General features: G+C 41.9%; 1 protein-coding gene across 6 annotated transcripts in view; it reads right to left on the bottom strand.

Moving 5' to 3' along the window:
- nhsl3 (NHS like 3) overlaps nucleotides 1-13,994 on the bottom strand; it is a 56,185-nt gene that overhangs the window by 35,809 nt on the left and 6,382 nt on the right. For 2 of the 6 annotated variants that reach the window (XM_074686636.1, XM_074686637.1), the window contains exon 1: nucleotides 2,063-2,602. The exons of the other annotated variants lie outside the window; for them this stretch is intronic. In XM_074686636.1, coding sequence (XP_074542737.1) covers nucleotides 2,063-2,195 — 133 coding nt within the window. In that variant the 5' untranslated portion in view covers nucleotides 2,196-2,602. Of the gene's footprint in view, nucleotides 1-2,062; nucleotides 2,603-13,994 lie in introns of those variants that run through there. 6 annotated transcript variants of the gene reach the window in all.

Here is a 13,994-nt window from a genome sequence, read left to right as displayed (position 1 = left end):
TTCTGAATAAACTCGCCATGAATGAGGCGCTGAATGCAGGAGAACGACAATGACTACACCCACATCGACAACCGACCACCCTGAGAGAAAATGAAATCAAGATGTGTTTGTGTATACACTCACACACACACGCCGTCATTATCTGGAATGACCAAGGTCCATCTAACACACGTACGCCAACATCATGTTTTGATAAAGAAACCGCCCTGTCTTGTTTAAAAGACAATGAATGTGCTCCTCCATACCATAAACTCACAAAGTTCATGGAGGTCAGCTGTTACTTTGGAGACCAGGAGCATCAGGGGCCGATTTCAACCCAACAAGAAGCGACGAAGGCCAAGTTGGACTATCAATTATAAAAGAACACAACGGTATGAGAAGGTCTGACTGTAAAACAAAAGCTCGCTAACATGTTGTTGTTGCTGGTCAGAATTTATGCTGCTAAGTGAAAGACGCAGATGTTAAAATTTGATAGTGTTCCAAAGCACGACTATAATTAATGGCTAGACAGCAGTTTAATGACCACAGCAAAACAATCTGTGTTAGGATCAGGCTGGAGGAATTACTTCATCAGCATGTCTTTATCAAACTGTTAAATACTTATCTCTCATAAAGATCAGAAGCTTGTAGAAACATTCAAAACTGCTGTTGCCAGATTGAGCATACTCCCCCAAAACTATTGTTTTTCTTTAATTACTGAGAAACAAGCAGCAGACTGCTCAAAAAGTTAAATGACATCTTTGCAAGAGTAATGGAGATTAAAAATCGAAACAAAAGGACACAAACATTGTTTTCAAATTCTCATAATAATAATATCAGTTCATGAGCAGTTCAGCCAAAATAAAAAAGTAAATTCAAACTTTGCTGATCAATTATCCTTTAGTAAAACCACAGTAAGTCATGTTTGCCACTATGGGATGCAGAAAATACTCAGGAGGTTAAATGCTCAATTAGCTTTAGATTCAATTTGTTCTGTTACCATCATGAGGGACATGTTTTGCTCATTTGCTGCAAAATGCATCACTCAGTTGTTAAATTTGTTTATAAGCAAGTATGCAGAGTGGTTTATCAGAGAATTTCAGATGTGTCTGCTTTAACTAGAAAAGAGGTTGTTAGTCTACAAAACAGAAAGTATGCGAGAAGGTCAAGACTGCAACAGGAAGGAACTGGTCCGTCCAGTGATGATTCTCTGTGTTTCTTCATGGTTGCAGCTTTGAGGCCAGACTTCAGGTACAAGTTTTTTTTTACCAGGAAGAAGAAAGACATTTGGGAAATGATGTGAAAGAAGAGTAAAAATAGTCCTCTGTGGTGAAAGGAAAACGCAAAACATAAAAAAGAAACACCTGAGAATGACAAAACATCAACAGCAGTCTTGTGTAAGACAAATCTCAGTGGCGGAGCTTTATCTGGCAATCTGTCTGTGTCAGTGTGAGTTTGTGTTAAACCTGTTCGTCTGGTGCTTTTTGTTGCTTCAGGGGCCGTTAACAGAGACAATGATCAGTGCGGGACATGCGAAACTTCGTTTTCCACTGCAGGTAAAAAGGTCTGACATGAGTCACAGAATCAGAAACAGATCGTGTCCTCAGGATCACGAACATACATCTCGTTACGCACACGCTCAGTGTGATAAATGAGGTGTGTGGAGGTTTATTGGGGAAACAAAGTCAGAGTTGGTCTTAAATTAAAGCCCCCTGTCATCCTACTCACCTTTCAGGAGGAGAAATAAATCTGCAGAAGAAAAAACAAACTTGTGCCCACACACAGCCCTCTTCTGCACACTTGTGCAATAAGCAGGGAGCCTTGAAGCTGACTACGGTGAAGTCAGCATGGGAATATTCTCACTCTACATCAAAAAAAAGCTTACTGCAGGAGCTCATTTACACAGATGAGCACACTCACAAAGGCATAGACAGCGAATTGCATCAACCAGCTTTAAACTCAAGTTACTCATCATTAAGGAAAGCTATGGAAAGACTTTAGAGCAGCTCAACCTCTCAGGAAACAACCGGCGGTTAGTTTTTATCCCCAAGCGTCAAACTTAACCACCCCTCGCTGCTTTTACCTGTTTTCAGTTTGTCGTGTCGTCCAAACAGCCACAAGCCTTTAGGTTTCTCCTTCTTCGTGCAGGGGGAGTGTGATGGAGAGAAGTTCTCCTCTGCCTGGACCTTCTTCTTCTTCTGGGCGCTGTTCCCCATCGTGGGGCAGTCCTGAAGCCCCTTAAGAGGGTCTTACATCTTGTACTTTTGTAATATTACATTAGCAGTTCCTCTAAGACCTTCGCACAGCCCCTGGCTCGCCCGCATGAAAATACACACTGAGACAAAGTCAATAAGCTGTAATCCCTGTGGTCAAGTTGCTCCTGCTGATTCAGTCCTGTCGACACACACACACACACACACACTCACACAGTCCACGGTGAAGTGTTGGTGTGCTAAAGACCCACTGACACCATTCCTCTGAAACAAACACGCCCTCAAAATTAAAAGACACACAGATCCAGGAAGCAAAAATAAAACACTTCAATCGGCGCTACTGTTCAATTCCATCCAGCTGCTGAAGCATCGGCAGCATCCACTGACAAGCTCACTACAGAGAGTGTGTGTGTGTGTGTGTGTGTGTGTGTGTGTGTGTGTGTGTGTGTGTGTGAGTGCCCCTCCCACTTTCTCTCCCTGTGAGCACCGAGCTCTCGAGCTGAGTATTCACACAGCAAACACACTGACACACACATTTATCTCTATCCTAAAGATCATCTGGGTGATTCACACACCTTCACAAAGACACACCGCTCTTCAGATGTGCCTCTTCTCTTATGTCAAGCAGGAATCAGCTTCTTTTTGTTGCACAGCGTTTAAACACAGCTGACAGATCCTGTCAACACAATGTCAGGGACAGAGGAAACAGATTGCTCTACAACACTCACATGCAGAGAAAGCAGCAGATGGGATAAGGAGCGGTGTATGAGCTGCCCAAAGGAGGAAGAAGCAAGAGGAGGGAATAAAAACTGACTTCAAACAACAGAGAGATGCTCAATTATTCAAGTGATCCTCAAAGGTGCACCTTTTGAAATGCCTCCTCATGTACACTCACCCACCCACACGGACACACAGACACACATTTGAACTTGTGTACGCACTGTGACTTAGCGAAACACTAGAAAGAGAAGTCAACGGCTCGGACAGATCAAAGCTAGTTTTTTTTTTTTTCGATGAGTACATTCCTTCTACGCTCAGAGAAAATACAGATGCTGAGCCAGATGGGTGAGTCACAGAAACAGGGATGATGGAGGATTCCAGATGAGCAGCATTGCTTGAATTTATTGGAACGCTTTCACACAAATGTAAAAATATTCACCAAGCAAACAGAGAAATAAATATAGAAAAACAAGATGCTTATCCTTCTCCGCCACTGTGATCTATTTCTGTCCTCTAAACAGTCCGTAATCATGATCATGACCTGACAAGCAAACAACAATGATGTCACAACCTTTGCCTCCACTTATAGTCCATGACATCACTTGAGGAGTTAATAGATTGATAAGAATCCTTTTGTGCAAATCTAGGTCATAGAGAAAAGAAGAGCGACACCAACGGAGCATCAACATGCAGCTAATATCACGTGAAAGTGTGATCCCGTTTGGGACGAAATGGAGGAGAAGAGAAGGAACAGAAAGGGATGATGATGATACAAGAAAGAGAAACCACACGCTCCTCATTACAGTCACTGTGAACATGTGCCTTTCAACCCCTGCATCCCTCCATCCGCCTGATGCGTGGCCTGCTGTTAGATAGAAATCCTGACTGAGGGAGTCGTGAAGGAGAATTTACAACCCCTTGTTTTGCAGATTGATTTTTAGCTGGAGGACTTCCTGGGTATTTCCAAACAGAGACTTGGCTGCATGTTGTAAATATATCTGGACACAGAGGAATGGAGGAAGAGGATGCTATCACTCCAGCCATCAGTGGAGGAGTGTAAAATGATCTGCCATAAAACGCTCGCGGAGAGACGCTGCCTCTTAATGCAGCTCTACCAGAACCACACCCAGTCCATTTGCTCTACTAGAGTTCTCACTATCTCATCTGTGTGTGTGTGTGTTTGGGTGTGTGTTGGATGCTTTGTACCCTGCCTTCACCTTTGAGCTGCAGAGCATCGTGCCAAACATGCCCCAGATACATTCAAATATGCGAGTGATCAAAGTGTGTGACAGCGTCAGGAGCAGTGTGTGGATGTGACAGCTGTGGGAAACTCAAAGGAGAGCAGAGCAGAGCTGGAGTGTGTGCCTGCCAGTGAGAGCACAAATATATGCAGACATTAAAGGACATTTGTGTAGAGGAATGCTGTTGTCTGGGAGGAGCTGTCAGAGGAGGTGGTTGTCAGGGTGACCATCACAGGAGCCTAAAGACAGAAGAAGTGTACCCACCTTTCTACATGTTAATGTGAGACTCTTTACTGACGTGAACCAAAGACGAGGAGAGTCTGACACATGTGGTCGTGTTTAAAAACGTTAATAAATGAGATTCGTGCAGCTCTAATAGACTGACCTACATTCAGTATTGGTGGCTTCTTTCCTCCTCTGTGGACTTCCTCAAGCTTATTTACAGCAGACAGTGTACCTGCCAACATCTGCCCAGCACTCCCATCTTGTGGAGAGGCGCTGCCAGCACAAAAAGCATTGTGTCTATACAGTGACACTAATGCAAGAAAACCAGAACAATACCTGGGCTGGATTTGCTTTGCAGAGCAGCAGAGGTGCTAAAGTTTCACACAACCAGTCCACTCAGCGATACCTACGAGCAGGAAGAGATGCGAGCGTGTGCCATCTACAGACAGAGACAGTGATGAGCTCTGTAACAGCTGTGTTTTTGATTGTAGTGTTATTTTCAGAAATAGACTGATTGGTCTGCCCCGTGGCTAATTAAAGATAATGAAGTTAAGGTGTTAACTAAGGTTCAGGAGCAGGACTACCTTAAAGGGGACATATCATGCTGATCCCTGATTTAATACTTACATATAATATAATAAATTTGAAAACAAGACCTTACACCCCTTGAATTTTCACCACACTGAAGTGACCCACCCAGAACCGTCCGGGTCTGACTCGGGGTCCAATACAAAAGGACGTATCCTACACTCTGCTGTTTTATTAGTGCTATCAATGCCTTACGGTGAAGTTTTGGCAAACAGCAAACTCGCTCAGTCTGCTCCATTCAATGTGGCGATTTTGTAAATACTGCCATGCTGCAAAAACCGCCCCCTGGCTCTACCCCCTCCGCCCCTCTGATAGAACTGACCAATCAGAGCACAAAGGGCTGTGACGTTGCGAGGTTACTGGAGGTCATTCTCGAAACGGAGCGTTTCAACGAGATCTTCAGAATGGCCTAAAATGAGGATATTGAGAACGCTATTGTGGGGCAATGAAGGAACTAAACGACTTGTACTGAGGGCAGAAATGCTTTACAGGCATCCTAGTCTGACATAGTGAAAAGGAGAAACAAGCATGCTATGTCCCCTTTAAAACCACACCACCAGTTACCTGAAAAACAACTGTAACATGGCCAGCCCACTTCAGCCTGTTTGTCTGTGAGTCTTCAATCCATCCTTCCTTACCCTCCTCCACCTCACTTCACCTTGTCTCCTCACCCTATTCTACTTCAATCTCATGTCTGCTTCAAGGTCTTTGCCTACTCCTCCCTGTGAGGGTGGGCTGAAAAGTTTGTAGCCTGACTAGGAAGGATTTATGCCATAGTGATGAAACTTGGTAAGCATTAAATTCAACATTTTCTGACTCTTACAGCATGGTTTATTTTTCAACACGGTCGATGTTTTCTTGGGTTGTTGCTGTGGCAGGACGTCCTGACCTTGGGTCATCTTCAAGGCTCTCTCTACCCCTCTTGATTTCAGCTGCCCACTTTTTCACAGCTGATAAATCTGGAGCATCATCCAATCATCAAATGTTGCAACTATGTTGGCGTGAATTGCCTAAGGAGTTAACCCCTTTTTTCTGCAGGTATTTGAAAACACCACGGTGCCAAATTTTATCCATGTTCATCAAATGTCTCTAGTTCTACTTTTCAGAGTCCTCAAATGATACATCAGTGTCAGTTAATTTGAAATTAACCATACTGTAAGTATCAGAAAATGTTGCATTTTTTTTTTAAATTGTATTTTCATTTGGAAAAGAAAGATTAATACAAGGGTGTTACACCATTATTACGCGTGAAATCAAGGTCCTTCTAGTTTTGTTTTGAGCTCAGAACAAAAAAAAACAGCATCAATTATTCTGACAGTTTGGAGAGGTAGAGTCACAGTCCACACAGTCCAATCAAAGAACTTTATTGAATGCCTACTCTTCCAGGATAAATTTAATTTCAACCAAAAGTTGAGAAAAAGCAAAACCAAAAAAAACATAAAAAATAAAAGACAAAACAACAAAAGTGTATGCTTTTGAACCTTTTAAAGATAGAAGTATTAGTTTAGTTTGGATGAACTCTATCAGATAAAGCTCAAAAGCTCAAAAAATGTTGAATTATATGCATGCCATGTTTCATCACTATGGCATAACTCCTTCCTAGTCAGGCTACGGACTTTTCAGCCCTCCCTCATATAACCAGAGAGGACATCAGCTCTGGCAGAAAAACTCTTAGATGCTTAGTCTTTCTCGGCTGGACCACTTTTAGATTCTGATATGATACTTTTTGTCAGTCTCTATTTTCCTGTCCAAAATGAAAAAAGGAAATTTGAGACAGGTAGACGGAAACAGTGTTGGACATAGTTTCTGTGATGATGTTGGGAATTATACCGTTTGATTTTTCTTCTGTTGCAAAAGTACAACGTAATATTTTTGCATCAGCATTAGACAATCTGCTCTTTACATTTTGCCATTGGCATCACTTGATGACAAACTGACATTGGTTGGCCACTAATAGTGAGTTTTTCTAGTTTGGCATGCTTTCTACATAAAGTTGGAGAAAAGCTTAAAGTTCATACTTTTGTAAAAGAAGGTCTCTGGGGACACCACTATCACCTCATGATCGGGTGAGTCTAACCTGCAGCACCCTTCCCACAGCACTCCCCACTCTCACCCTGTTACTGTCCTCTCTGAATAAAGGAAATAAAAGGAACACAAAAGTAATTAAAAAAAAAAAAATCAGGTCACTGTGGGTCTTTATTATTCAAAAACTGCAAGAGTTCTGGTATTTTGATAAAACATATTAAAAATGATTGAGTTCAGGATCCATGCATGATGATGAAGTTTCCTGTGATATCTTAATTGCTGACTTCTCTCCATAAGACATGTGCAAAAGCACCTCATTAAAGTGACTGTTGGATGCTCAAAGGTGTCAACAGTGACCCAAGCGTGTCTCAAACTATAATTTTTTCAGACTCCATCAGTCACCTCGGTCATGCAGGGATTTGCATGAGGTCAGGTCTCGGGTTGCAACTAGAGCCAACAAAGAATGTGGGAGACGGTCTGCAAGGGCATCAAATTATAACTGCACATGTAGAAATAAGACCATCCTGCTTCTGTTATAACACCAGGCTTTTCAGCTGTTTTTTTACACGGTGTTTTGACTCTGTGAACTAAATGACACAGGTTTTCATAGCTTGGTATGATCCCTTTTTTGCTGTTGTACCTCGTCCCAAAACAAAATTGTTTATACTGGTGTTAAGTCATGTTTACAGAAGAATAAAAGTGAAAAATACAAGTGAGGATAAAAGTTTTAAATATGTCGAGCAGAGGAGGCAGCTGCTTTCCTCTACCAGTGGCATTGGAATGTGTGTCTTATATAAAACTGCTGAAAGATTTTGGAGGACAAACTGCCCTGCACTAAAAATACATATGTGAGTGAGAGCTTATGAGGACACGAATAGCCTTTCTGATTAAAATCATACTGAGGAGCTAAAATGTGCAGTGAAAATAGGGAACCAACATTTTAAGACAAAGTGACACTGGTCAGTGTTCCAAGTTTTTCATGCAGCACGAGCTGTCAGAGCATGTAAGGTTCAACATGTCTCTGTTCTTAAGACTGCCTGAACTCCTCAGCAACTTTGTCATCGTCTGATTTTTCCTCAGAAGAGAATACACACAGCTGGATCAGGTAAACACAGTTTGGCAGGTGAATCTATTGTAACATGTTATGTAACAGAGATCTCACACACACACACACACAGTCCTGAGGGTGAATCAGTTGTATATCCCTTTCTGAGTCCAGACTCCTTCTCCATCAGTCTCTCACTGATGTCTTCCAGCTGCTTCCCACCACATCAAACACACACATGTCCTATAAAACAATCCATTAGCTCTCCTTCCATAAACAATACCTCTCTGCATGTTGATTACAAGTAAGTTCACTCTTCCCTATACAGTTCAGGACAGTACAGTGCATGTTACATTATGAGGCTTTTCCAAAGTGTGCGTAACACTCAAAAACAATGATGGTGAAAACAAATACAGTTATATAACTCTCTGTTATCGGCAGTAAAGATGGTAACCATAATGTGGTAACATCTAAGCTCCACTGCTGATGTTGAAAAATGAAGACACTGCAGAAGTGCAAACCACTGCAGTTCCTGGAGTGTGCACTTAAGGCTGGCTCCAAAGCAGAGGAGACCACATCTGCACTTGTGTTAAAACACAGAGGAGATAAACATGTTCAAAGCCTGGTTCAAAAGATGGTTATGTCTGTCAAGCTCATTTCCCCTTTTCTCAGTGCAGACCACAAATGTCTTTGCTTACTTTTGAAGAATAGCAATACGTCAAAGATTTCTGCATTATGCAGCATAATCAGGGTTGTTACTGAGTAGTCTGATAGATGGGCGTGTTATAGCTGCTTCTGAGGAGGCTTGAAGTCCCCCTTTGCTCCACCGCTGTGCCTGTTTCTAGATTGTTTGAAGGTAAGGATGAGTCACTGTTTCCAATGGTGACAGTCATCGCTTGGCTTTTACAGCACCTTTTCAGAAACAATAGCCACGGTTACATGAGGAGTTTTTTGTCTTTCTGAATTGAATCTTTCTGAATGACTTTTCCGAAAACAATAGTATACATGGAAATAGGGATGGAACGGTTTATGAAAAAAATCCGAACCGTTCGGTTTTCCTGACGCGGTTCGGGGCACACGGGTGCCGTTCATTTTTTTTCCCCTTTGTTTATCTTCTCAGTTTGGAACGTGTGTAATTACAGTCATACGCATGCGCAACTTGAGACGAAAGCGAAGCACAGGCAGCACAGTTGTACGGAGGCGTGTGTGATGTGGATATGGCAAGCGGAGAGGAGAAACAGACAGAGATAGAGGATGCCCCTGTGGCATCCTATCGGTCCCCTGTCTGGGATCACTTTGGATTTAACGTTACCTACAATGACGGCGGTAAGAAAGTGGTGGACAAAACCGTGACTGTGTTCAAGCACTGTAGAACAAGTGTTGCTTATGCTAATGCTAACACAACCAACATGTTAGCTCATCTGCGGAGATATCTTCCCAGTGTGTCACTTGGCAGTGCAAGAAGAGACTCGGGTAGGAGAGGACAACTTTCACTACCCGCAGCTTTTAGACAGCCCCTCAGTGGTGACTCGGACAGGTTTTACAGATTGTACATGACTATAAATGAAAAAAAAAGATTAAAAATAATTTGTTAACAGTGAATTATTAGAATATATGGTATTTGGGGTGATAAAAACAATAACAGTGTAAACCGAACCGAACCGAAAACCGTGACCACAAAATCGTGATACGAACCGAACCGTAGATTTTGTGAACCGTTCCATCCCTACATGGAAAGGAATAATCCAATCTCTAGTCTACATGCGCCACTATAATCAAACAGAATAGTCAATGGGGCATGGGCATAAAAATGTAAACGTCACATGATTGATCAAAGATGGAGGACGACAGTTTGTTTTTGTTCACTGTTGTTCATTATGTTCAGTTCTTTCAAAGTATGGATCAAAAGCAAACTTTCCTCCGGTGCTGACTGCTCGCCGCCATTTTTAAGATTGAGGAATGTCTCCAGTTACATCTTACGTCATATCTGAGCATGCGCTGGAAGAACGCACCCTGACAACTTTCCATTTGAGTGGATACATGATACCTCCATCGGTTTGGGGAAAGGAATATTCCACCCCTGTGAAACCGATTAAATGTCGATTCAGATTGGCACTTTTCTTTCAGTATGAGGTGTATACAAAGGTTAAATTCTTTCTGTTTGAGCAAATACACCGAATGCAAGCAGAATATTTGGGTCCATGTATACGTGGCTAGTGAGGCGTCACTGATTCTACGTTGATATTTTGCACACTTTATGGAACAATACAAAGAAAAATGTGTGTGGGTGTGAGGACTTTAATGTCAAGAGGAAAAAACTGCTACTAAGACTGACATATATACGAAGTATGAAGGGAATGGCACTCTTTCCCCCATTGTGCTCTTTAGTGTTTTCTGTTGTGTCATGCTGCGCCTCGTTCTACAACCCTTCTTTAACACACCTCTGCATGCTTCTCTTCTCATTGAACCTGCACTTTAAACGTGACCAGCAGGATGATTAACGTCTCACTCCCACATCACGGCCGGACCCTATTGTAGCCTCACAGCAGTGCTGCCACAGTGCGCTCCTCTCAATGCCGTTGCCTGGGAGACATTTACCTCACCTGCATGTCTTTGGGTCTGCTCTAAGAGATGAGGGCTGCAGGTATCTGCTTACCCAGGTAAAATTACCTCGTCTGTTTAAGTGTGTGTGTGTGAGGGAGGCACACTGTATGGCTGCATTAAACTTTCACACTCCTCCCTCCCTGCCTCATGCCTTTCTTTACCCTCCACTTACAGCCTTTATCCTGTCAAAGTGTATTAAAGTGGCTCTGAGTTGTGGCCTATAATAGAGTTAGGGCTGTATACAATGTTCCCAGTGTAATGAGATGTTTGCTCTTCTGTCACCCTGCTGGCTCTCTAATCCACATTATATAGTTCAACTTCACACACTCTGACTTTTTTGTGATGTGGCAAGCACACACAGGCTACAAGAAGGGAGACGGAGAAACCTTAGAGATCTTTTACTAACAGACCTTTCACAATCAAATGTATTCACACACACACACACTGCTTCACACATGTGGAAAACAATGACTTCACACACTGACGCACAAGTGGAATCCAAGGGATTGTGCAAAATGAGATCACTACTCATCCAGCCCGCAGCCCAAGATGCGCTGTGCTGGACAAAGCAGGTAGTTGCGGGGGCTCCACAGGCTCTTGTGTGTGTGTGTGTCTATGTGTGCGCGCATGGGGTGATGTAATGAGTGCTGGCGCTGTGTTGGCGCCTCCCTAAGCCAGTCAATATGCTGCTGACACACAAACACAGAGATACACTCTGATACAGAGCAACACTGGGTCACACACCCTCACAGAGCTCTGCAGGCACAAACAAACTTTACACACACACTGATTACTCAGTAATAAGAAACACACTCACAGCACTGCTGAGTCGAGGGTTAAAAGCCATACGAAGCGAATTAAATACAGTGATAGTGATGAGAAAGAGACAGAAATATCTGAGAGACAAAGGTGTGTGTTTATGTGTGTGTGCTCAGAGTAGTCTCTCCAATTAAAAAAGCATTGAGAGAGTGTTCCCTAAGAGTCCTCTCGAGGCTGAATGGGGCTTTGTGATGTGTTGTAATCTCTCCCCTCCATCGCATAACTCTAGGCCCAATCTGGCATCCAGGCTGCCGCACGCACACACACACACACACACACACACGCCCAAAGACCTTGACACACACACACGCACCACTGTGATACACAGCTCCCAAGAATCCAGCACATCAAAGAGTGTTTCTTATTTTTATACAGGAGGAATGTCTGTATAATACAGCAGGTAGGCAGAGCTGGATTGCACGCTGAGCTCAGGATCAGGGGCGAGCAGATCTGAGGCAGGGAGGTGATCTGGACGACGTCAACCTACCAAGAAAGAGTTATTATTGTAAGAGCTGCATGTAGATGCTGCAGGGTCAAGAAAGGAGGAGGGGTTGATTTGTTTCTGTTGTTTGGGGCAGTGGTTCCCACCCTTTTTTGTCTTGTGTGTGTCCCCTGATCCTTTTTGTCATGGCATGAGTACCCCCTCACCCATGCATGTTGACTCTTCAAAAGTAGAACGTAACACAATTGATTATTAAATAAAAATAGTTTTATCTCCTTAATTCAAACATTTAAATTTCTGCCATTTTTTTTTACTTTTTAACCAATTTAAATACAAAAAAATAATATGTTGCCTTGAAAACAAATAAGTAAAATAGATAAATAAAATAACACAGAATCAAAATAATCAACCTGCATTTGTTAGATATAACTCTTGTAACTTTCAACACAATAATTTGAGCTCTGTTTAATAAGTTCACTGAAAACAGGCATTTAAACTTTAAAAATCAAGAACTTAAAATCATATTCAGACTCACTAAAGCAGTTTCACTTTTTTTCATCAGTCATCTGAGTCTCAATGAGACACTTGAGCTTGCTTTGTCTTTCATAATTATCTGGTCACAGGTAAGCATCTGCTTTGATTCTGGTGTGGCTGTGCCACAGGTTATTGTCTCCCTGGGGAAAATAATTGTCCCACACATGTACCATTTTATTGACAGGCTGATCAAAGTACTTCCAAGATAGATATAAATTTCTCAATATTTCCACAGATGCAATGTGTTCATGCACCCCTAGGGACACACGTACCCCTGGTTGGCAATCATTGGTGTAGAGGGTGTTGGAATGGGTATGTGTTGGGCTGGTTCAAACACATGTGATTCTGTGAATAAACTGAACTTACAGGTGTAAAGTCAGAACCACTGTGATAAAATGTTCTGTATTAGAATGAAAAAAACAAAAACAAAGAGGGCATCGCATTATGCAGAAATGTCAATACAATCTCCCAAACTTGAACAGATCTCAGTGTGCTGTTGTTGAGCAATAAGCGTGTCATTTAGAGGAGTCTTATTTTACTCCCTTTTTACAGTGATTTAAAGGCGTCTAAATGTCTGTGTCATGGCTCTTGTATCAAAATAAAACAGCACAGGATGGGATCGCTTATGATGAAGTGAAATTGTAAAGTTAGAATGATTATTAATCTGTTTGTGAAGACCAGAGATGTCAAAATAACCAAACTTGAACTCTACCAAGAGGAGGAAAAAGGATGATGTGTCTGAAGAAATGACAGTGTGTCCCTGTGTGTGAAGTATGTGAAGTGTGTCTTTGTACAGGCCTCAGCTTTGCCTCATCGAGCTGTTGAAGTCACCCAGCAGGTTCAGGAAGAATGAACAAAAGGAAGAACAAGAGTTAAATAATGATAATAATCATTTACTGTAGGGAAAACAGGCTTAACTCACTTTCTTTACAAGAAAACAAGCAAGTCCAAAGCTGGGAATTTGTTCACACAAACACAAGCCAGACAAGAGGCTGTCTGCACTGCAAAAAAACAATTCTTATCAAGTGTTTTTTATCTTATCTAAAGTAAAAATTGTCTTGGTATACTTGATATGAGCCACATTTAGCTGGTCAGTCCAGAAAAATGTCTTGTTTCAAGTTATTCAAAGAAAAACAAAGAGGTCTGAATTGCATGTAACAAGTAAAAAAAATCTGCCGATGGACCAAGAAAAAATCGCTAAAAAATGTGCTTTAAACCAGAAAAAGGTCTTGAAACAAGTAACTTTTCTCTTGTTCCATTGCCAGTTTTTTGTACTTATCCCAAGCAATTCAGACCTCATTTTTGTCTTTAAAAAACTTAAAACAAGACATTATTCTGACTGTTCAGGTGAATTTGGCTCATTTTAAGTCTTAAAAGACATTTTCTACTAAAGATAAGACAAAAACACATGATAAGATTTCATTTTTTTGCAGTGTGATGTCCCACACTTGTTGTCCTGTCAAACTTTTTATTCTTTCTGTTGGATTATCACAGGACTCTCCTGGCTGTAGACCTAATGTACTGTGTAGATAGGAAAACCACCAAACCAAACCTGTACA

The sequence above is a fragment of the Halichoeres trimaculatus genome, unplaced genomic scaffold, assembly GCF_033239565.1.
Source record: "Halichoeres trimaculatus isolate MK-OKI-2021-1 unplaced genomic scaffold, fHalTri1.1 fHalTri1_scaffold_14, whole genome shotgun sequence".
Taxonomy (NCBI): Eukaryota; Metazoa; Chordata; class Actinopteri; order Labriformes; family Labridae; genus Halichoeres; species Halichoeres trimaculatus.
Note: the sequence above shows the minus strand (reverse complement) of the source record. Positions and strands in the feature narration are given on the sequence as shown.